This window comes from Parasteatoda tepidariorum, chromosome 1, assembly GCF_043381705.1.
Source record: "Parasteatoda tepidariorum isolate YZ-2023 chromosome 1, CAS_Ptep_4.0, whole genome shotgun sequence".
NCBI classification, from domain to species: Eukaryota; Metazoa; Arthropoda; class Arachnida; order Araneae; family Theridiidae; genus Parasteatoda; species Parasteatoda tepidariorum.
The window spans coordinates 25,952,668-25,974,653 of NC_092204.1; the positions used below are offsets into that span (position 1 = coordinate 25,952,668).

The 21,986-nt window shown below is 35.9% G+C and overlaps 1 protein-coding gene across 1 annotated transcript; it reads right to left on the bottom strand.

Moving 5' to 3' along the window:
- Positions 1 to 724: 724 nt before the first annotated feature.
- Positions 725 to 6,448, bottom strand: LOC107438391 (uncharacterized). The gene is made up of 2 exons (XM_071177635.1): positions 4,103 to 6,448; positions 725 to 2,383 (listed from the first exon to the last, which is right to left on the bottom strand). Exon 1 carries the CDS (start codon positions 5,885 to 5,887, stop codon positions 5,045 to 5,047), a length of 843 nt encoding a protein of 280 aa, XP_071033736.1. The 5' UTR covers positions 5,888 to 6,448; the 3' UTR covers positions 725 to 2,383; positions 4,103 to 5,044.
- Between the last annotated feature and the right edge of the window lie 15,538 nt (positions 6,449 to 21,986).

The following is a 21,986-nucleotide window of genomic DNA, read 5'->3' on the forward strand; positions in this document are numbered from 1 at the left end:
AAATATGAAGATGCAGAGTATATCAGTTTTGGTTATACCTATCATTTTAATTAATGTTATTATAATGCTTTTCAAATATATTATTCTGTTTTTGTCGGAGAAAGTAGTAACTTCGTTTAGTCATGAATTTGAAAATCTAAAATGTAGCAGATACCCTGTATTTTGTAACTAAGTTTGAACAGCCGATTTGATTCTGAGTTTAGGACAACCAATATTCAACTCTGTGGCCTTGTAAGTTTGAACCTGATCCGGAAGATAAGGGATATCCTTGATTAAGTATTGGGATAAATTTGCCTTGGAGGAGAATTTTTTGTTAGAACAAACCCACATTTACATTACAGGAGAAGAAAACCTTTTACGGTTAGCAAGACACTAAAGGGACTCTAACAACATTAGCATCTTTTACATCAGCAGTTTTTACGCATAACAGTTTTTACAGTGTAAACCCTTTGATAAAAAGCTGCAGCATAATTTGCTCTTGAGGTAAAAAATTTCCAAAAATGTCTGTTTAATAAAGTTTTTACTTTGATATAATTAAATAGTATAATATGTATAATTTAATGAAAAAGCGAGGATTTTGAAAATTTTATTTCACAAAATTGCATATCGGTAAGTTTNTTATTCACTTTACTTTTTGGGATTTTATGAACTGAGAAATGACAGTTTTCGTGAGAATGACCCATATAATTAAATAGTATAATATGTATAATTTAATGAAAAAGCGAGGATTTTGAAAATTTTATTTCACAAAATTGCATATCGGTAAGTTTATTTCTAATGGATAATTCATTTCTAAACGTGTCTCTCTACAAAATGTTGCCACACGATGTTTATTTACATCTGCTTTGTAATGTTTTTTTCTTCTTTTTATAAAAAAAAGATAGTCAAATACAGTTTTACTTTGATGGGATGGAATAGTTTCTGCAGCGACCTTGTCCCTGTATCTAGGCCCCCAAGTATAGGGATTGATTATACCCAACAATCGACCGACATCCGTCAATCTCTGCATGAGACTTTCATTCAAAGCTACAAGGGCAGCAACAGTATTCTCAGAGCCGTGCTTGAGTTGAAACCACATGATTCAAAAAGAGGACTATCGTAAAGTAGACAAGGTTCATGCAAAGATCAAAGCAGCCTTGAGTAAAAGCACAGAGTCAAGAGCATATATATATATATAAACAGTCGGATGAAACGGGATGTTTTGTTTCTTAAGTGTTGAATAAGGATAAACAAATCTTGGTGCATTACACTTTACTAAAAAATAGAGAAACCTCACAAGAAGTCTCCCCATTTTTGCTTCATCTAAGAACTGCAATACATGAAACAATACATATATACAATATATTTATGCAGTTTTAATGTGGAACACTAATGGAATATGTGACACCTCACAATAACTACCCATCACAACTTTAAAGCGGTGGCACTGCTTGGAACAAAACACACATTCCTAAAGGCTTTTTAACAACCAGTTTTAATTATCACTTTTAAATGTTTCATAGTGTCCAGTTTTGCGACCATAGATTTCCATGTGTTGTGGGTGTCCGGTGTCCTCATCTACAGTCCCACTTTTGAATAAATGTCACCTCCAAACAAGTACTGAGGATCCACTTTACCATCCCACGAGATGGTTTTGACACCACTCGTTAAACTAAATACACTTCCTGGATACACAATGCATCCAAACACTTTTCATGCATATTTTACCTGTCGTCCAAAAGAACAGTTAGAAAAAAAAATGGTTTTGGTCAGGAAACACTGGTTTGTGGAAACAGTTTGCTTTTCAGGTGCATTGGTGACAGGGGGATCTTTTTCCACAGTCAAATTTAAACGATGTCGGGAAACAGTTTGTGAAGCACCAATGACACGGGGATTGTTTTTCACAGTCTCTTTCAAATTCAAACGATGCCGTGCATCTTTTGCAGAGACCATATGCACACGAGTCCAGTGATCGTGTTGGTACATCTGTCACAATGATAGACTTAATACTATTTCTAACTCGCAACAATGGTTTGTCCCCAGGCGACGCAGTAGGTGATATGGTGCAAACAATGGTTTATCCAATAGATGATATGGGATGAAAAAGTGGCTTAACCAGGGGCTCCAACGGTGGTGCTGGAACTGGGAGGTCAAATCATATTATCAGGATTTTTCATCTCTGGTCCCACAGGAGTCGGAAGTGGTAGATAGATCCAATTCAAACTCGAGAACAACTTCATCCATCACGAACTGCCGCTAGAAAGAAGACTGCCGTTTGCAAACGATGTGTTGATTCGACGTGTAAGCATGTGAAACGATGTGAACAAAGTGTTGATTTCAAAAGGTATGCACAGTGGTTGCCAAAATCATAGTCTATAGATGTCTTCAACTTTCTGGAACTAAACTTATATAAGCAAAAAAAAAGAAGAAATTATTTTAATTTTTTATAATCATGCTTGGGGTTTGCGTTGAGTTGTGTTTTATCATGTTTTGGGCTTGTGTTAAACTGTGTTTGCTGGAATTGTGTTGTATCATGTTTGGGGTTTTGCAGAATTGTGTTTCTTGGGGCATGTGTTGCATCCTATTCGGGACTTTTGTTGCATCATGTTTAAGTTTTGTGTTGTATTATTTTTGAGTAGAGTTGTGTTTGTGAAGGCTAGTTTTAAAGCTTGTTTGTGAGGGCTTGCATGGTATTGTGCTTCTTCGAGATTGTATTGTGTTAGAAAATTGTGTTGTATAATGTTCGGGACAAGAGATGTGCTAAATATTGTTTGTTGAAGCTTGTGCTGTTTTGATTTGAGGCCTGTGTTGCGTTTGGAGTTAGCATTACGTTTAGAGTTTGCATTGTATGTGTTTAGGGCTTGTGTTAAAGTTAAGAGTTTCTGTTCTATTTATTGCAGAATTGTATTTTTTTTTAACTAAATACAATTCATATCAAGTTGAATACAGCTCGGAAACACTTACGCGGTACAAACACCATCAAAATTCTAAACACTTTACCCATACCGAAAGTTTCCCCTTTACCTCGATCCCGATTCAGTACACCTTTCTGGAACACAAATTGTGACGTAGAGAAAAATTAAAAAGGATGGGTAGGAAAGAGGACAAGCTCAAATTAAAGAAAAAAAAGCTGTTATCATGTCTCCATACTAGAGTCTCTCTTTTTCTGAAGTAAGCAACCAAAATGGGGAGTAAAATATAATTCTTACCTGGTCACAGTCTTCGTCATATTAACACATATCCAAGCATAAAAGCTCTAGGAGTCAGTTACCGAGGTATCTTCAGTAACCATAAAAGAACGTTGGATGTGTTGCAATATCCTGTAAAGGACTATCACGTTGGACTGCTTCACTTGGAACCAGTCTCACACTCGGCTGCTATGGACCCGTAAAGGAACCCACAAGTGGAGTCAATGGTACCAGTCTTATATCTAAAATTTATTTATTTGCTTGTTTGCAAATGCTGGCACTGAACTCACACCCTGCTGTTATGGACCCGTAAAGAAATCTACAAGTTGAGCCAGTAGTACCAGACTTTTATTTTAAATTTAATTATTTGTTTCTATATGTTATATTAGCCCTGTTGTCAAAGAAACGTTTTTCGACTTACTCAAGAGGTAGGTGTAACAGAGAAAAGAAGCACCGAAAATTTCTTTTTCACCTCGATCCCGATTCAGCACTCCTTTCTGGAACCTTTTTAAGAGTTCCTTCAGGCCTTCCGATTGGCAGCATAAAACTGCATGTTCACGATCCAGGTTACTAAGGCACAATCGGAGAACCTACTTTAAGACACTGAAAGCATAAGAAAAGCTTCGATAGGAAAGAGGAGAAACGCAAAAGCTATATCTCTCTTTGAATCAGCTTATTATCCCTGTTGCCAATGAAATGTTTTTCGGCTTTCCCAAGTTTCAGAAAAAAGAAGCACCGAAAGTTTCCCTTTCACCTCGACCCCGATTCAGCACTCCTTTCTGGGACACAAATTGTGACATAGAAAAAAATTAAAAAGGATGGGTAGGAAAGAGGACAAGCTCAAATTAAAAAAAAGCTGTTATCATGTCTCCTTACTTAAGGGTCTCTCTTTCTGAAGTAAGCAACCAAAATGGGGAGTAAAATATTATTCTTACCTTTTCGCAGTCTTCGTCATATTAACACATATCGAAGCATAAAGCTGTAAAGCTCCAGGAGTCAGTTTCCGAGATATCTTCAGTCACCATAAAAGAACGGTGGATGTGTTGCAATATTCTGTAAAGTACTACCACGTTGAACTGCTTCACTTGGTACCAGTCTCACACTCTGCTGCTATGGACCCGTAAAGGAATCTACAAGTGGAGCCAATGGTACCAGACTTTTATTTAAAATTTATTTATTTGCTAGCTTCTAAATGCTGGCATTGGACTCACACCCTGCTACTATGAACCCGTAAAGGAATCCACTAATGGAGCCAATGGTATCAGACATTTATTTAAAACTAGCCGCTTAAGGCGGTCAGCTGTCCGCCACGCTAAAGGTTTTCACAAATAAAGTTTTTTAAAACATAGCAGGAAATCTGAAGATTAGTGGACAATTAAAGTGTTCCTGTCCTGCAATTTTGTCTTCATATCCAGTTCTGCTGCAGATGTGTTATAGCTCTTGAGGATGTTTGAATTTTAAAATGTAACTTTGCTATGGTAACCTAACCTATAATATAACTATCAGGTTGAGACTTGTTTTTTTTTTTTTTTTTTGAAAAAAAAGGCCTCAGAAATTGTAAAAGCATTCAAAAGTTGCTTTCGAAATCATCATTGGCCAGTAGCTGAAAATTAAAACTCAGTTGATAACATATTTAAGAAACAGCAATAAAATAAAACTTGCGTCAGTCAGCATACAGATAGTATATAATTCTTCCTATTCTTGTAAAACTTCTTTATAAACAATATTTTTAGTTTTTCCATTTGGTGCCAATAAATATAAGTTCTTTTCATCACCAACTCTTGAGCAGTCAACACAAAGCTGTCCATGTGAAAAGCAAGGCTTCTGCAAGTCAAGACCAACGACTTTTAAAGATTGTCCCTGAGATTTATTTGTACTCATCGCAAAACTAAGTCGAACAGGAAACTGAAGTCGTTTAAACTGAAACGGATTGTCTGAAGATATGATGGGGTGCGAGGAATAAGCCCACTATTTCCTGTAGAATGTCCTGTTATAATCATAGCTTCAATAACATTAGGCATCAATTTTTTCACAATCAATCTTGTTCCATTATACAATGCAGGTGGATCAAAATTTCTTAAAAGCATAATTGGTGCTCCAATTTTCAATTCTAATTTATGTGCCGGCACTCCAGGTCGTTCCAATGAGTTCAAAAATTCTGTTGGATAGTTGACAACTTGATCTATTTCCATGACAGCGTCGATAGACTTGTAAATTTCCAGAGCACCAGGTAATTTCTTTAAAAGTTTGTTATTTATCACGTTAACAATATCATTTGTTGGAGAAAGGATAGCTCTTTCACATAGCCATTGAGGGTTGCAGTAATTTTCATGAATATTTGGAAAAACCATTTCTTTGAGTTCGTCGGTTGTGGCAGCACGATTTCCAATATTTTCCACAGCTTTAAGCCCTTCTTCATCGCCACTAATATCATCATTTCCAAGTCTTAGAAGATTGTTGGCAAATTCCTGTGCAAAGACTTGTCCTGTTAAATGAACTCGCATATTTGTTTTCAGCCGCAGTCTTTGAACATTTGCCCAAATGTAAGATGACTTTATACATGCATGTATTTCATCTGTCTTTGTCCCACGTTGTATTACAGGAAGTGTTTGTCGAAAATCACCAGATAAAACTAAAGTTACACCTCCCATACACTTGTTGTTTTTTAAAAGGTCTTGCATAGTGATATCCAGGGCTTCTAAAGCAGCTTTATGTGACATAGTGCACTCATCCCAAACTATTAGTTTACATCTTCTAAGAACATCAGCTTTGTGTTAGCTACTGGAAATATTGCAGGTAGGATGCTCGACGGTTGATAAATTTAAAGGAAATTTAAACACTGAATGAGCTGTTCGTCCACCAGACAAAAGAGTTGCAGCAATACCAGAGGATGCAACAGAAAGTGCAATCTTATTTCTTTGTCTCACTCTTGCTAAAATCAGATTTATGAGATAAGTTTTTCCTGTTCCAACAGGTGCATCCACAAAAAATATTCCACCGACGTCATTAAACACAGCAAATAAGATTTCCTCCAAAGCTTCCTTCTGGTCTTGAACCAGATTTGGCTCATTCGAATCAATGTATGATGTCATTTCATCTGTATTGTAATTTGTTGCCCTCAAAATTTCTCTGTTTAAGTCAATGGTATCTGTTTGTTGTGGCAAAGGAAGTCCATAAGTTTTTAAACCAGAACCACCCAATTCTTTTACCTTGTTTTCAAGAAGAATTAATGCCTGATTGAAGATGGCATAATCATAATTTAAATCCATGTCAGTACTTCTAATCCTGGCTTGGTGCAAAACATCTTAAATTCCACAATTCCAGAGGGTTTGCAATAGAACATGTTTGCAACATAATTGCAAACAAATAACGCAGCATTTCAGGTGATCGAACAACAGCAGCTTCTTCTAACGTGCTTTTCCAATGCGAGTCATCTTCAAGAAGTCCTCTTTCCTGGCAAGCCTGCTTAAATGTTTCGCATTTTATTTCTCCAAAAGTCTTTAAGTCATTGAAAGATGTAGGTCCGTGCACCTCATGAAGCAGCAGTCGAAGATGAAAACATTCGGAATTGTTAGGATGAATAGTGTAGATGCGACCAAGTACATCACTTGATTTAATTCCTGGCTCTTCAGATACTATCTGACCAGATTTCCGCCGAACCCACTTTTTGCTGCTTGCAGACCATGTATAGTACTTCGGCAACTGATTATACAACAAAGTGCGAGCAAAATCATCGTTTTGGCATAAGTTAAAAAAAGAAGTAAGTGTTGTGACTGGTGCAACTTGAGCTCTTTCCCGTGAATTTTCTGATGTGAAGTAAACTCGCTGGCCATTCTCTAAGTGTACACTTAAATGAACAACTGTTGGATGCCTTTCATGTATAGGGAAATCCAAAATACACCACACTGCCTCATTGCTACTGATTTATCGTCCTATTTCATTATGCTGTACATCTTCATCATGCACACTTTCGTCGTTGGCACTGTTAAACACAGCCATATCAGATCCTTTGTTTACATATTTGCAAACATATTTCATAGATTTTATCGATTTACAAAATTCCACAATAATATGGGCATTAAAAGTTTTTGACAACAATGGACAAAAAGGAACTACCCATCTATTATCAATAACAATATCAGAACTCCGTACTTTTTTAACTGCCGTATAACCACCATCCTCTGGACTTTGTGTTTCTTTCAAAAAATTTCGAGCGTACCTCTTTGTACATTTTCCTTCGTATATAATTGGTTTAAGTTGTCGAAAATTAATATTTCAATTGTAAGATTCGCATTAGCATACATTTATAAGAGTGGAGAAAAGTATATGCATCTTTTAATAGTTTTTTGAATATGGCTCTTTGAAGACGAAAAAGCAAAGATTTTCTTACAAAATGACTGATAACTAAAAAACTAATCCAAATTTTTGAAAAAGAAAAAAAATACTTCTTCATTATGTCAAAACACAATTATGTGCCGAGTTTCGTGCCTGGGCGAGGCATCTGGGGCGATATATTGTGATTACAGACACGCACACACAGCCGCGTTTATTATTATGTATAGATTTATTTATTTGCTTACATCCAAACACATGAACTAGACTCACACCCTGTTACTATGGACGCGTAAAGGAATCCACAAGTCGAGTTAGTGGTACCAGACATTTAATTTAAATTTATTTACTTATTTTTTTCCATCCGTTATATTAGCCCTGTTGCCAACGTTTCGGCGTTCCCAAGAGGCAGGTGTTACAGAGAAAAGATGCACCGAATGTTTCCCTTTCACCTCGATCCCGATTCAGCACTCCTTTCTGGAACCTTTTAGGAGTTCCTTCAGGCCTTCTGATTGGCAGCATAAAACTGCATGTTCACGATCCAGGCTACTAAGGCACAATCGGAGAACCTACTTTAAGACACTGAAAGCATAGGAAAAGCTTCGATAGGAAAGAGGACAAACGCAAAAGCTACATCTTTCTCTGAATCAGCTTATTAGCCCTGTTGCCAATGAAATGTTTTTTGGCGTTCCCAGAGAAAGGTGTTACAGATAAAAGAAGCACCGAAAGTTTCCCTTTCACCTCGATCCCGATTCAGCACTCCTTTCTGGAACCTTTTTAGGAGTTCCTTCAGGCCTTCTGATTGGCAGCATAAAACTGCATGTTCACGATCCAGGTTACTAAGGCACAATCGGAGAACTTACCTAAAAACACTGAAAGCATACGAAAAGCTTCGATAGGAAAGATGACAAATGCAAAAGCTATATCTCTCTCTGAGTCAGCTTAATAGCTCTGTTGCCAACGAAACGTTTTTTGGCGTTCCCAAGAGGCAGGTGTTACAGAGAAAAGAAGCATCGAAAGTTTCCCTTTCACCTCGATCCCGATTCAGCACTCCTTTCTGGAACCTTTTTAGGAGTTCCTTCAGGCCTTCTGATTAGCAGCATAAAACTGCATGTTCACGATCCAGGTTACTAAGGCACAATCGGAGAACTTACCTTAAAACACTGAAAGCATAAGAAAAGCTTCGATAGGAAAGAGGACAAACGCAAAAGCTATATCTCTCTCTTAGCTACATCTCTCTCTCTGAGTCAGCTTATTAGCCCTGTTGCGAATGAAATGTTTTTCGGCTTTCCCAAGAGGCAGGTGTAGCAGAGAAAAGTAGCACCGAAAGTTTCCTTTTTTCCTCGGTCCCGATTCAGTAAACCTTTATGGAACACAAATTGTGGCAGTGAGGAAAAATTCAAAAGGATGGGTAGGAAAGAGGACAAGCTCAAATTAAAAAAAAGCTATTATCATGTCTTCATACTTGAGAGTCTCTCTTTCTGAAGTAAGCAATGAAAATGGGGAGTAAAATATTACTCTTACCTTTTCGCAATCTTCGTCATATTAACACATATCCAAGCCTAAAGCTCCAGGAGTCAATTTCCGAGATATCTTCAGTCACCATAAAAGAACGTTGGATGTGTTGTAATATCCTGTAAAGGACTACCACGCTGGACTGCTTCACTTGGTACCAGTCTCACACTCTGCTGCTATGGACCCGTAAAGGAATCCACAAGTGGAGCCAATCGTACCAGACTTTTATTTTAAATTTATTTAATTGCTTGCCTCTAAATGCTGGCACTGAACTCACACTCTGCTGCTATGGACCCGTAAAGGAATCCACAAGTGGAGCCAATCGTACCAGACTTTTATTTATTTGCTTCTATCTGTTATATGAGCCCTGTTGCCAACGAAACGTTTTTCGGCGTTCCCAAAAGGCATGTGTTACAGAGAAAAGAAGCACCGAAAGTTTCCCTTTCATCTCGCTCCCGATTCAGCACTTCTTTCTGCAACACAAATTGTGACATAGAGAAAAATTAAAGAGGATGGGTAGGAAAGAGGACAAGCTCAAATTAAAGATGAAAAAAAAGCTGTTATTATGTTTCCTTACTTAAGGGTCTCTCTTTCTGAAGTAAGCAATCAAAATGGGGAGTAAAATATTATTCTTACCTTTTGGCAGTCTTCGTCATATTAACACATATCCAAGCATAAAGCTCTAAAGCTCCAGGAGTCAGTTTCCGGGATATCTTCAGTCACCATAAAAGAACGGTGGATGTGCTGCAATATCCTGTAAAGGACAACCACGTTGAACTGCTTCACTTGGTACCAGTCTCACACTCTGCTGCTATGGACCCGTAAAGGACTCTACAAGTGGAGCCAATGGTACCAGACTTTTATTTAAAATTTATTTATTTGCTTGCTACTAAATTCTGGCACTGGACTCACACCCTGCTGTTATGGACCCGTAAAGGAATCCACAAGTTGAGCCAGTGGTACCAGAAGTTTATTTTAAATTTATTTATTTGTTTCTATCTGTTATATTAGCCCTGTTGCCAATGAAAGTTTTTCGACTTTACCAAAAGGCATGTGTTACAAAGAAAAAAAAAGCACCGAAAGTTTCCCTTTCACCTCGATCCCGATTCAGCACTCCTTTCTGGAACCTTTTTAGGAGTTCCTTCAGGCCTTCTGATTGGCAGCATAAAACTGCATGTTCACGATCCAGGTTACTAAGGCACAATCGGAGAACTTACCTTAAGACACTGAAAGCATACGAAAAGCTTCGATAGGAAAGAGGACAAATGCAAAAGCTATATCTCTCTCTGAGTCAGCTTATTAGCCCTGTTGCCAACGAAACGCTTTTCGGCGCTCCCAAGAGGCAGGTGTTACAGAGAAAAGAAGCATCGAAAGTTTCCCTTTCACCTCGATCCCGATTCAGTACTCTTTTCTGGAACCTTTTTAAGAGTTCCTTCAGGCCTTCTGATTGGCAGCATAAAACTGCATGTTCACGATCCAGGCTACTAAGGCACAATCGGAGAACCTACATTAAGACACTGAAAGCATGAGAAAAGCTTCGATAGGAAAGAGGACAAACGCAAAAGCTATATCTCTCTTTGAATCAGCTTATTAGTCCTGTTGCCAACGAAACGTTTTTCGGCGTTTCCAAAAGGCAGGTGTTACAAGGAAAAGAAGCGCCGGAAGTTTCCCTTTTTCCTCGATCCCGATTCAGTACACCTTTCTGGAACACAAATTGTGGCAGTAGAGAAAAATTCAAAAGGATGGGTAGGAAAGAGGACAAGCTCAAATTAAAAAAAAGAAGCTATTATCATGTATCCATACTTGAGAGTCTCTATGTCTGAAGTAAGCATCGAAAATGGGGAGTAAAATATTACTCTTACCTTTTCGCAGTCTTCGTCATATTAACACATATCCAAGCCTAAAGCTCTAGGAGTCAGTTTCCGAGATATCTTCAGTCATCATAAAAGAACGTTGGATGTGTTGGACTGCTTCACCCTCTGCTGCTATGGACCCGTAAAGAAATCCACAAGTGGAGCCAATCGTACCAGACTTTTATTTTAAATTTATTTAATTGCTTGCTTCCAAATGCTGGCACTAGACTCACACTCTGCTGCTATGGACCCGTAAAGGAATCCACAAGTGGAGCCATTCGTACCAGACTTTTATATTAAATTTATTTAATTGCTTGCTTCCAAGTGCTGGCACTGGAGTCACACTCTGGTCCTATGGACCCGTAAAGGAATCCACAAGTGGAGCCAATCGTACCAGACTTTTATTTTAAATTTATTTAATTGCTTGCATCTAAATGCTGGCACTGGACTCACACTCTGCTGCTATGGACCGGTAAAGGAATCCACAAGTGGAGCCAATCGTACCAGACTTTTATTTATTTGCTTCTATCTGTTATATGAGCCCTGTTGCCAACGAAACGTTTTTCGGCGTTCCCAAAAGGCATGTGTTACAGAGAAAAGAAGCACCGAAAGTTTCCCTTTCATCTCGCTCCCGATTCAGCACTTCTTTCTGCAACACAAATTGTGACATAGAGAAAAATTAAAGAGGATGGGTAGGAAAGAGGACAAGCTCAAATTAAAGATGAAAAAAAAGCTGTTATTATGTTTCCTTACTTAAGGGTCTCTCTTTCTGAAGTAAGCAATCAAAATGGGGAGTAAAATATTATTCTTACCTTTTGGCAGTCTTCGTCATATTAACACATATCCAAGCATAAAGCTCTAAAGCTCCAGGAGTCAGTTTCCGGGATATCTTCAGTCACCATAAAAGAACGGTGGATGTGCTGCAATATCCTGTAAAGGACAACCACGTTGAACTGCTTCACTTGGTACCAGTCTCACACTCTGCTGCTATGGACCCGTAAAGGACTCTACAAGTGGAGCCAATGGTACCAGACTTTTATTTAAAATTTATTTATTTGCTTGCTACTAAATTCTGGCACTGGACTCACACCCTGCTGTTATGGACCCGTAAAGGAATCCACAAGTTGAGCCAGTGGTACCAGAAGTTTATTTTAAATTTATTTATTTGTTTCTATCTGTTATATTAGCCCTGTTGCCAATGAAAGTTTTTCGACTTTACCAAAAGGCATGTGTTACAAAGAAAAAAAAAGCACCGAAAGTTTCCCTTTCACCTCGATCCCGATTCAGCACTCCTTTCTGGAACCTTTTTAGGAGTTCCTTCAGGCCTTCTGATTGGCAGCATAAAACTGCATGTTCACGATCCAGGTTACTAAGGCACAATCGGAGAACTTACCTTAAGACACTGAAAGCATACGAAAAGCTTCGATAGGAAAGAGGACAAATGCAAAAGCTATATCTCTCTCTGAGTCAGCTTATTAGCCCTGTTGCCAACGAAACGCTTTTCGGCGCTCCCAAGAGGCAGGTGTTACAGAGAAAAGAAGCATCGAAAGTTTCCCTTTCACCTCGATCCCGATTCAGTACTCTTTTCTGGAACCTTTTTAAGAGTTCCTTCAGGCCTTCTGATTGGCAGCATAAAACTGCATGTTCACGATCCAGGCTACTAAGGCACAATCGGAGAACCTACATTAAGACACTGAAAGCATGAGAAAAGCTTCGATAGGAAAGAGGACAAACGCAAAAGCTATATCTCTCTTTGAATCAGCTTATTAGTCCTGTTGCCAACGAAACGTTTTTCGGCGTTTCCAAAAGGCAGGTGTTACAAGGAAAAGAAGCGCCGGAAGTTTCCCTTTTTCCTCGATCCCGATTCAGTACACCTTTCTGGAACACAAATTGTGGCAGTAGAGAAAAATTCAAAAGGATGGGTAGGAAAGAGGACAAGCTCAAATTAAAAAAAAGAAGCTATTATCATGTATCCATACTTGAGAGTCTCTATGTCTGAAGTAAGCATCGAAAATGGGGAGTAAAATATTACTCTTACCTTTTCGCAGTCTTCGTCATATTAACACATATCCAAGCCTAAAGCTCTAGGAGTCAGTTTCCGAGATATCTTCAGTCATCATAAAAGAACGTTGGATGTGTTGGACGGCTTCACCCTCTGCTGCTATGGACCCGTAAAGAAATCCACAAGTGGAGCCAATCGTACCAGACTTTTATTTTAAATTTATTTAATTGCTTGCTTCCAAATGCTGGCACTAGACTCACACTCTGCTGCTATGGACCCGTAAAGGAATCCGCAAGTGGAGCCAATCGTACCAGACTTTTATTTTAAATTTTTTTATTTGCCTGCATCCAAATACTGGCACTAGACTTTCACCTTGCTACTATAGACCCGTAAAGGAATCCACAAGTTGAGCCAACGGTACGAGCCTTTTTTTATTTGTTTCTATCTGTTATATTAGCCCTGTTGCCAATGAAACGTTTTTTGATTTTCCTAAGAGGCAGGTGTTGCAGAGAAAAGAAGCACCGAAAGTTTCCCTTTCACCTCGATCCCGATTCAGCATTCCTTTCTGGAACACAAATTGTGACATAGAGAAAAATTAAAGAGGATGGGTAGGAAAGAGGGCAAGCTCAAATTAAAGAAAAAAAAAGCTGTTATCATGTCTCCTTACTTAAGGGGCTCTCTTTCTGAAGTAAGCAATCAAAATGGGGAGTAAAATATTATTCTTTCCTTTTCGCAGTCTTCGTCATATTAACACATATCCAAGCATAAAGCTCTAGGAGTCAGTTTCCGGGATATCATCAAGGACAAACGCAAGAGGACCGAGGAAACGTTGCCAAGGAAACGTTTGTTGGTTTTCCCAAGAGGCAGTTGTTACAGAGAAAAGAAGCACCGAAAGTTTCCCTTTTACTTGCACTAGTTTCTCACCATGCTACTATGGACCAGTAATGGTTCTCTTCGATCATATGCATTATCTTTTCTAATGTTCTTATATCTTTCAGACACAACTCTATGAGTTCTACATTTATCAAACTTCGTAAAATTTCTGCGATATGCTGATAGACATGATAACACCTTTAGCTTTGTAGTAATACTTCTAAGGTCGTTTGATTTTATCGTTTTCTTACGTCATCAAATTCTTTTAACTTTCCAGCAAGTTCTACTGGGGATGTAATGTTACTCCATTTATCCAAAGAGTACTCTTTAAATTGTTGAGGAGCTCGTTTCTTCATGTGACCAGTTATTATCAAATCGTTTAACTTTTCAAAAGTGTCTACTTCTAATCCCGTTATGCACAGATTAAAATAATTAGAAAGTCCATGATAGAACTCTGGCCAACTTCCACCAGTAGATTTTCGATGCTTCATGAAAAGCTAACGAAATTTTTTAGGAGTAAGCTTGAACCTCTTCAGTAAAAGTCTTTTAACGTGTTTATAATCTTCGGCTTTATCATCAGGTTCACGGGCAATAATTTGTGTTATTTCATAAGGAAGTAAACCCAACAAATGTGTTATCTGCAACTCTTTTCCTATTCAGCCCTCCGTGCTTGTAGCTCAAATAACACCAAATACAAACTAATATCTTCTTTAGTATCATAATTATGAATTAATTTGTGTATATTTTTTGAATTTCGCTCACCTTTTACTTGAGGAGTATCAGTCATCCTTAGCTTAACTTCAAGTTTCATTCGCTCCAACTCAAAAACTCAAATTCTCTCTCTTCATTTCGCTGCATTGCCCCTGCTTCAGCTTCCTTCAACTGAATCTTCTTCTCCTCTTCCTTTCGCCCTCCGTGCTTGTAATTCAAATAACACCAAACGCAAACTAATATCTTTATTAATATCATAATTATGAACTAATGTGTGCATATTTTTTGAATTTCGCTCACCTTTTACTTGAGGAGTATCAGTCATCCTTAGCTTAACTTCAAGTTTCATTCGCTCCACCTCACATTCTTTGTCTTCATTTCGCTGCACTGCCTCTGCTTCAGCTTCCTCCTTCAACTGAATCTTCTTCTTCTCTTCCTTTCCTGAATAATTGTAAAAAAAATAATTCTTTAGCGAACTCCTCTTCATATTTATTATCTTCTGATGGCTTTTTTCAGGGAGATCGTTGTCATACTTGGATTAACTTCGATCTCTAACTCTGATGCCAACGCTAATAAATCTTATTTTAATCCCTTGCTCAAGAATGCCACGGTTAAGAATAAATAACAAATCAAAAATTTAAACTAATGAATTTTAATTTAAATGTGAACTAAAATTTTACGTTAAATGTGTAGATATTCTACCAAAGAAGAAATTATACCCTTGTTAACTCAATGCAAATAATCATATTTAGAAAAATTAAATGCTTAGCTGAATATTAAAATAATCATAAGATTTAAATTGAAATAAAACTATAAATTTTATGACATTGTAATTTTATATTTAGTAGGTTATTTAATAACAATGAGCAGCAATGATGAGAACCAAACCAAAAACAATAAGAAAAATATTATTCATCTGAAACAAAATTTTTCATGAATAAATCCAATTAATGAATAATGTATCTCATAAAAATATTATTACAAAATATAAATCGCTATTCAAAACCTTCATTAAGTTAAAAGAAATGTCTAAAGATAGACGTGTGAATCAAAACGAAATATATATGCTTCTACTCATGACATTCATTAACCCAAATACAAATTTTCAAAAAATATATATATAATGGCAATCACAATCTGTAGAGAAAATATTTATGAAAAGATTAAATAACAGCTCTTTCAAAAGCAATAATTTCTATTTTTATCAAAACCGCAATGATGAGTATAAACTCATTTCCCCCTTACTTCCCTATTTCTTATGTTTCGTTATTAATTTTCATCTACTTGCAGAATCACTGATTAATACACTCGATACACAGAGAGCTATACAGGGTGTCCCAAAACGACCGCATAAGCTCTGCACAGCTAGATTCCTCGTTGGGAGTACATAAAAACTGTCCAAAGAAGCGTTCCTGTACGGTCCGTAGTTTACAAGAAAAATACGAAAAACAAAGTATGACGTCACTGCCGGTGCAAGAAAAAAACACTACATAGGACATATCAGCAACAGTATTTGCATATCTTTCCAGACGACAATGTTTAAAACGTTCGCCGCGCATATCCCGTCATGCATGTGTGTGAGCGCCATGGAATGACATTAAGCCGCCGTTGAACTGGTATTTAAAAGGCTGCATCTTGCAGCTACCGGTAGTTTTCGTATGGTGGCCATGTATTCCGTTCGTGACTACTGCGACACGTACTTGATGTACGGCCGATGTAATGGAAATGCCTTACGAACTGCTAGGGAGTATGACCGTCGATATCCGTCCTCCCGATGTCAACGTCATCCGTAGGCTGGACGGCAGACTGCAAAATACGGGAAGCGTCTTGCCAACAGCCAGTCTTCACGATACTGGAAGACAGCGGAGTGGCCTGACTGTAGCACCGGCGGAGGCAATACTGCAGCGGGTAGAAGAGACGCCCGAGGTAAGCACACGCGCATTAGCCAGTGAGATGACTTACGGTCTGAGAGGCTACACCCATTTTGGTACACAATCGTGCAAGGTCTGAAACCAGATGACTTTCAGAATTGCATGGCCTTCTGTAGATGGCTGTTGCAGCAACAGAACACAAATAATGGTTTCATTGCACAGATCCTATAGACTGATGAATCATGTTTCACTCGTGATGGGGTACTCAACCATCACAACAGCCATATGTGGTTCTAGGTCAATCCGCGTGCAATCCGACCCGCAGAATCATCAGGAACGTTGGTCTCTTAACGTGTGGACCGGCATGATCAGGAATCGCTTGCTTGGACCATATCTGTTGCTGAACGGCTCTTGGGAGAGTCGTACTTGGTGTTTCTCAATGAGGTCTTAACCTAGTTCCTCGATGACGTGCTCCGTCGCTGGATCGGACGTGGGGGTCCGATTCTATGGCCACCACGTTCACCACATCTTACAACGTTGGATTTTTCCTGTGGGACCATCTAAAGAAACTGGTGTATCGACACGTAGTGACAACACCAATGGACTTAGTTGCTCGTCTGCATGCTGCTTGTACTTCGGTGGACCCCGCGATGCTGCAACGTGTGATGACAGCCATTCCACGGAGTGCTCAAACCTGCCTCAATATGAGCGGCGCACACTTTGAACATCTGCTTTAAATTGTGCATAGTATACTGCTGTTGATATGTTCAATAAAGTATTTTTTCTTGCACCGGCAGTGACGCCATACTTTGTTTTTCGTATTTTTCTCGTAAACTATGGATCGTACAGGAACGCTTATTTGAGCAGAGCAGTTTTTATGTACTCCCAACGAGGAATCTAGCTGTGTAGAGTTTATGGGGTCGTTTTGGGACACCCTATATAAATAAACATATGCACTTTTCTAAGAAAAAGGAAAACAAATAATTTTCTTCAATATTATTAGAAAAAAATAATGATTAGATATATACAGTAACTGTTTTACACTAATAAATATTTTTAGACTCTTCTACTATATACTACCACGACTAAATCAAAATCAGCATACCTATTGTTCCAATCACATAAAAAAAATTCATCAAGCGAAAAATATTTGTAGAACACTTCAAACAGTAACTGGTTAGACCACAAAAACAAAACTACGAGTCTTAAGATCAGGATTATAATTTTTGTTATCTGGACGATATATTTTCACTTTTTATATCTGGACGAGATAATTTCGCATTTTATATCTGGACGATATTGTATCTAGATAATATTGGTATAGGTTAACCATTGAATTATTTTAAATATCATAAGGAAAGGTACCTCTTTTACAAATCGGAACAACACTTGCCTTCAGGATGAATACTGCTTTGTAAATAAATCGAAATTGGAGCACAAATCGCAAACAAAATTGCACATTCCTTACTGTTCGGTGAAGATTTTCTATGTTAAAAATTTAAAAAATATTTAGATAAATGAAAATTTCTTCACATTTTATAACTGGATGATATTATATCTAGATAATATTGGTATAGGTTAACCATTGAATTATTTTAAATATCATAAGGAAAGGTGCCTCTTTTGCAAATCGGAACACTTGCCTTCAGGATGAATACTGCTTTGTAAATAAATCGAAATTGGAGCACAAATCGCAAACCAAATAGCACATTCCTTACTGTTCGATGAAGATTTTCTATGTTAAAAATTTCTAATGCGCCCTTGTAAAATTATTTTTACATTATAAGAAATTATTGGCAATTTTTATATTATTAGATGCTTTCCTGGTTTCACTCACTGGAGAAAAAAAAATTTATGGTACGTTTGTGCTTAATTTAAGGTACGTAAAATTTTAAATATTAAAAGAATAAAGTTACGTTAGTATTTCTGCGTTTAGTTTCAGTGAAAAAGAAAGTGGTTGAAAACTTATGGAAGTAAGTAATTTAATTATTTTTAAATACTTTATTGTCTTAATTAAGCAAAAATAAAAAATTAAAAATTCAATAAAAAATTTTTCTGGATTTTCAGAAGAAAAAAATTTTAAGTCAAAATTTCAACTTAATTCAAATGTAAATATAACTTTATAATTAGATAATATGGCTTTTATTATATAATTTTTGAATTTAAATAATGTATGATAATTGTGAAATTACAAATGGCTAAAATAAAACGGGAGATGACTAGAAAAAATAAAATTAGCACATTTCTAAAAAAAAAAAAGAAGAAAAAACGAAATGTATTTAAAATTAAAAACAGACTTGAAAATTATTAAACATATAAAATTTATCAGAAAAATTATTGCAGGAAAGACAAAAAAATATAAATAAAAGCTCAGCTACTCAATTATTATTTCTTAATAAAATTTAAAATACTTATTCAAAAAAATCCAATGGGCACAAATTATACTTTCAAATGGATGGTAGCAGAATTTGGTAATATAATTTTATTTTGTATTTCTGTATTGCTCATTAATTAATACATAGAAGGACATTATAAAACTATGTTTCCATGTTTTACTGCTGCACAACAATAATGAAAAATTAAGTAAAATTACATCCCCGAAATATTCTACCACCATCATATCTGTCCCTTTCTTCTTCCAAAAATTTAAAAAAAAAAAAAAAACATTATAAGATAATAACAGAAAATATATAATCTAACATTATGTAGCATCAAAAGCAATATAAGATAATTTTACAGTGAAAGCTAGATAATATTAGTTTGCTTGAGAATCTAACTTTATATAATGCTGAGAAAACAGCGACCTTTTGTATCTTTCTAATATTCTCTAATTATGCTAGACATTCTAGACAACGTTAGATTCTTCCGTTCTCTGCTACGTGGGTCAGCTAATCCTTTATCTGGTTCGGTGAAATACACGATCCCAGGCATTTTGAAGGTGGTAGATTTCGTACCACATGCTCATAATCTGAGTTACTAAAGCACACAGATTCTCCAGCCAGGCTATTGAATACTTTTTTAGTTTTATAATATAAAAGCAAGGTAGTGTTTCCTTTTCACAAAGATTATGCTTCAGCTATCCCTTAGTTTGGATCGGTGAAATACACGATCCCAGGCATTCTGAAGATGATAGATTTGGTACCACATGCTCATAATCTGAGTTACTAAAGCACACAGATTCTCCAGCCAGGCTATTGAATGCTTTTTTAATTTTATATTTAAGAAGCAAACAAGTGTTTCCTTTTCACAAAGATTATGCTCCAGCTATCCCTTAATTGGGATCGGTGAAATACACGATCCCAGGCATTCTGAAGATGGTAGATTTCGTACCACATGCTCATAATCTGAGTTACTAAAGCACACAGATTCTCCAGCCAGGCTATTGAATACTTTTTTAGTTTTATTATATAAAAGCAAGCAAGTGTTTCCTTTTCACAAAGATTATGCTTCAGCTATCCCTTAATTTGGATCGGTGAAATACACGATCCCAGGCCTTCTGAAGATGGTAGATTTGGTACCACATGCTCATAATCTGAGTTACTAAAGCACACAGATTCTCTAGCCAAGCTATTGAATACTTCTTAATTTTATTTCTTTTCAAAGCAAATAACTGTGAAGCACACAGATAAAATAATCTAGACAAAATTTGTAAATAAATAAAACATCTGTTTATATCTCCCAAGTAATTAAAAATTAATAACCCTCTAATCTAACAGGGTGTTTTAAATTATTACTTTTTTAAAACGATTTATAATTATTAAAATGATTTTATAAATATTTTTAAGTCCTTTTAAAGGATAGTTTTAGTTTTTAAAAGAAAATTCCGCAGAGTAGAATTTTTGCATTTCCCATTTATTACAGATATCCCTTTGATATTTGCTTGCTTATTGCTTTTATTATGCAAAAAAGGAATTTATTGCACGTTCTTAGGTATTTAATATTTTTTTTAATTGTTAATCACGTAAAATCGATGAGGAACTTGACTATGGCAGCAAAGGCGGACTGCGTCACCAAATTATTATTATGTAATCTGAAGTCATAAGATTATTTTATTTTTATAATTATGCCTTTGAAACAGATTTTGATAAAACTAAATAATTTAAAATCAACGGTAACTGAAATTTAAAAAAAAAATGCTATGTGCTGAAAAGCAAAATTAATGGATATGTGATATTAATACATTCAGTAGAAGCTTAGTAAATCGCTATACTATTATTGATGTATATGATACATTATTAATTTTGGTAATAAATACTAACTGTAATAAAAAATGAGCTTAAAAAATTCATTAATAGAGAAATTGTATTAATTTAGGAAAAATATAAAAAACTAACCATACGCCAGTGATGCTTAAATAATTCTGATAATAGCTACTAACTGCAGCAAAAAAACAAACTTAAAAGAGGGAAATTAGTGGAGAAATGGTATTAATTCTTTTAGGAGGAAAGTAAAAAAAAAAAATTACCGTGTATTATTAATGTCAATGATGATTAATTAATTTTGATAATATGTACTGCTGGTATCATGATAATTGGTGCAATTTCAATTAACACCAAATGGTTAAAGTAATATATTTGGTACCTATTAAAACTGCATCAATACTATTCAGTTTTTATGTGAATACTCTAGAAAGAGGCTTTTACAGGCCTTTAAACGGGATATGTACCAGAGAAAATCGATAAATTGTGATAAAGTTTGATCATTATGACTCGGCCTCGAGTAATAACATCATATCAAAGGATACTTAATACAGTTAATCTATATTTTAATAAGATGAACTACGAAAAACGTGTTTTAACGTAAAGCCATCTGCAAGAACAAAATAGAATATTAAATAAAAATAAAATAGAATTATTTTAGCTTTATTAATACTGTTTTAATATGTTTTGTGCGTTATTTTGTAATTTTGTTCAGTACAGATTTATTGATTTATTGGAGAACAGGTAATCACATCTAGTTGTATAAAATAAAATGACGAAAAATGCAGATTGATGAATTTTTAATTCGTTATTATACTTTGTTCTAGCTAAAACGTAAACTTAATTGACGTTAAATTTCAACTTTAAGTATGTGCCTTCATGGAACTATTGAGTCACCGTCACCCTGCTGTGATTAGTCCCTGTTGTGTGTTTACGCGTGGTGCATATAGTATTAACTGTTGCTAATCATTTCATAAAATCTATCAAAAAAAGTATTTAAAGATTCCAAGATTGCTCAGAAGTTACAAGCAAACAAATATTTGAAATTGATGGAATAAATAACTCCAAACTGTATAAAATGGTTGTAAGATCATGGAAAGCTTTTTTAAACATAATTATAAGAATGAATAAAGTAAAAGCATTTGATACAACAGTTTATTTTCTTGCATTAAGAATAACACTTATTTCATTTAATAATAAATGTGTAATTTTTCTAGTGTTTTAATAAAATATTTCCGAAATGTTTAGATTAAACAATGAAGGTAAGTAATATTTGGATAATGTTTTCACAATAGGATGAAGTTTATTTTATAACGTGTTTTGTTTAAAAATAAAATAATTACGTAGTGGAAGAATCGTAATGTTTGTCATGATCTCTTGATTTTTAATAAATGTAGACTCCCGTCACAATTTGAAAATTCAGAAAAAAAATATTATGCATTTCATTTAATTTATTGTGCAAC

Bases quoted from the DNA above. Each gene is read 5' to 3' on its own strand.
- LOC107438391 (XM_071177635.1), bottom strand. From the start codon at position 5,887: ATGTCACATAAAGCTGCTTTAGAAGCCCTGGATATCACTATGCAAGAC.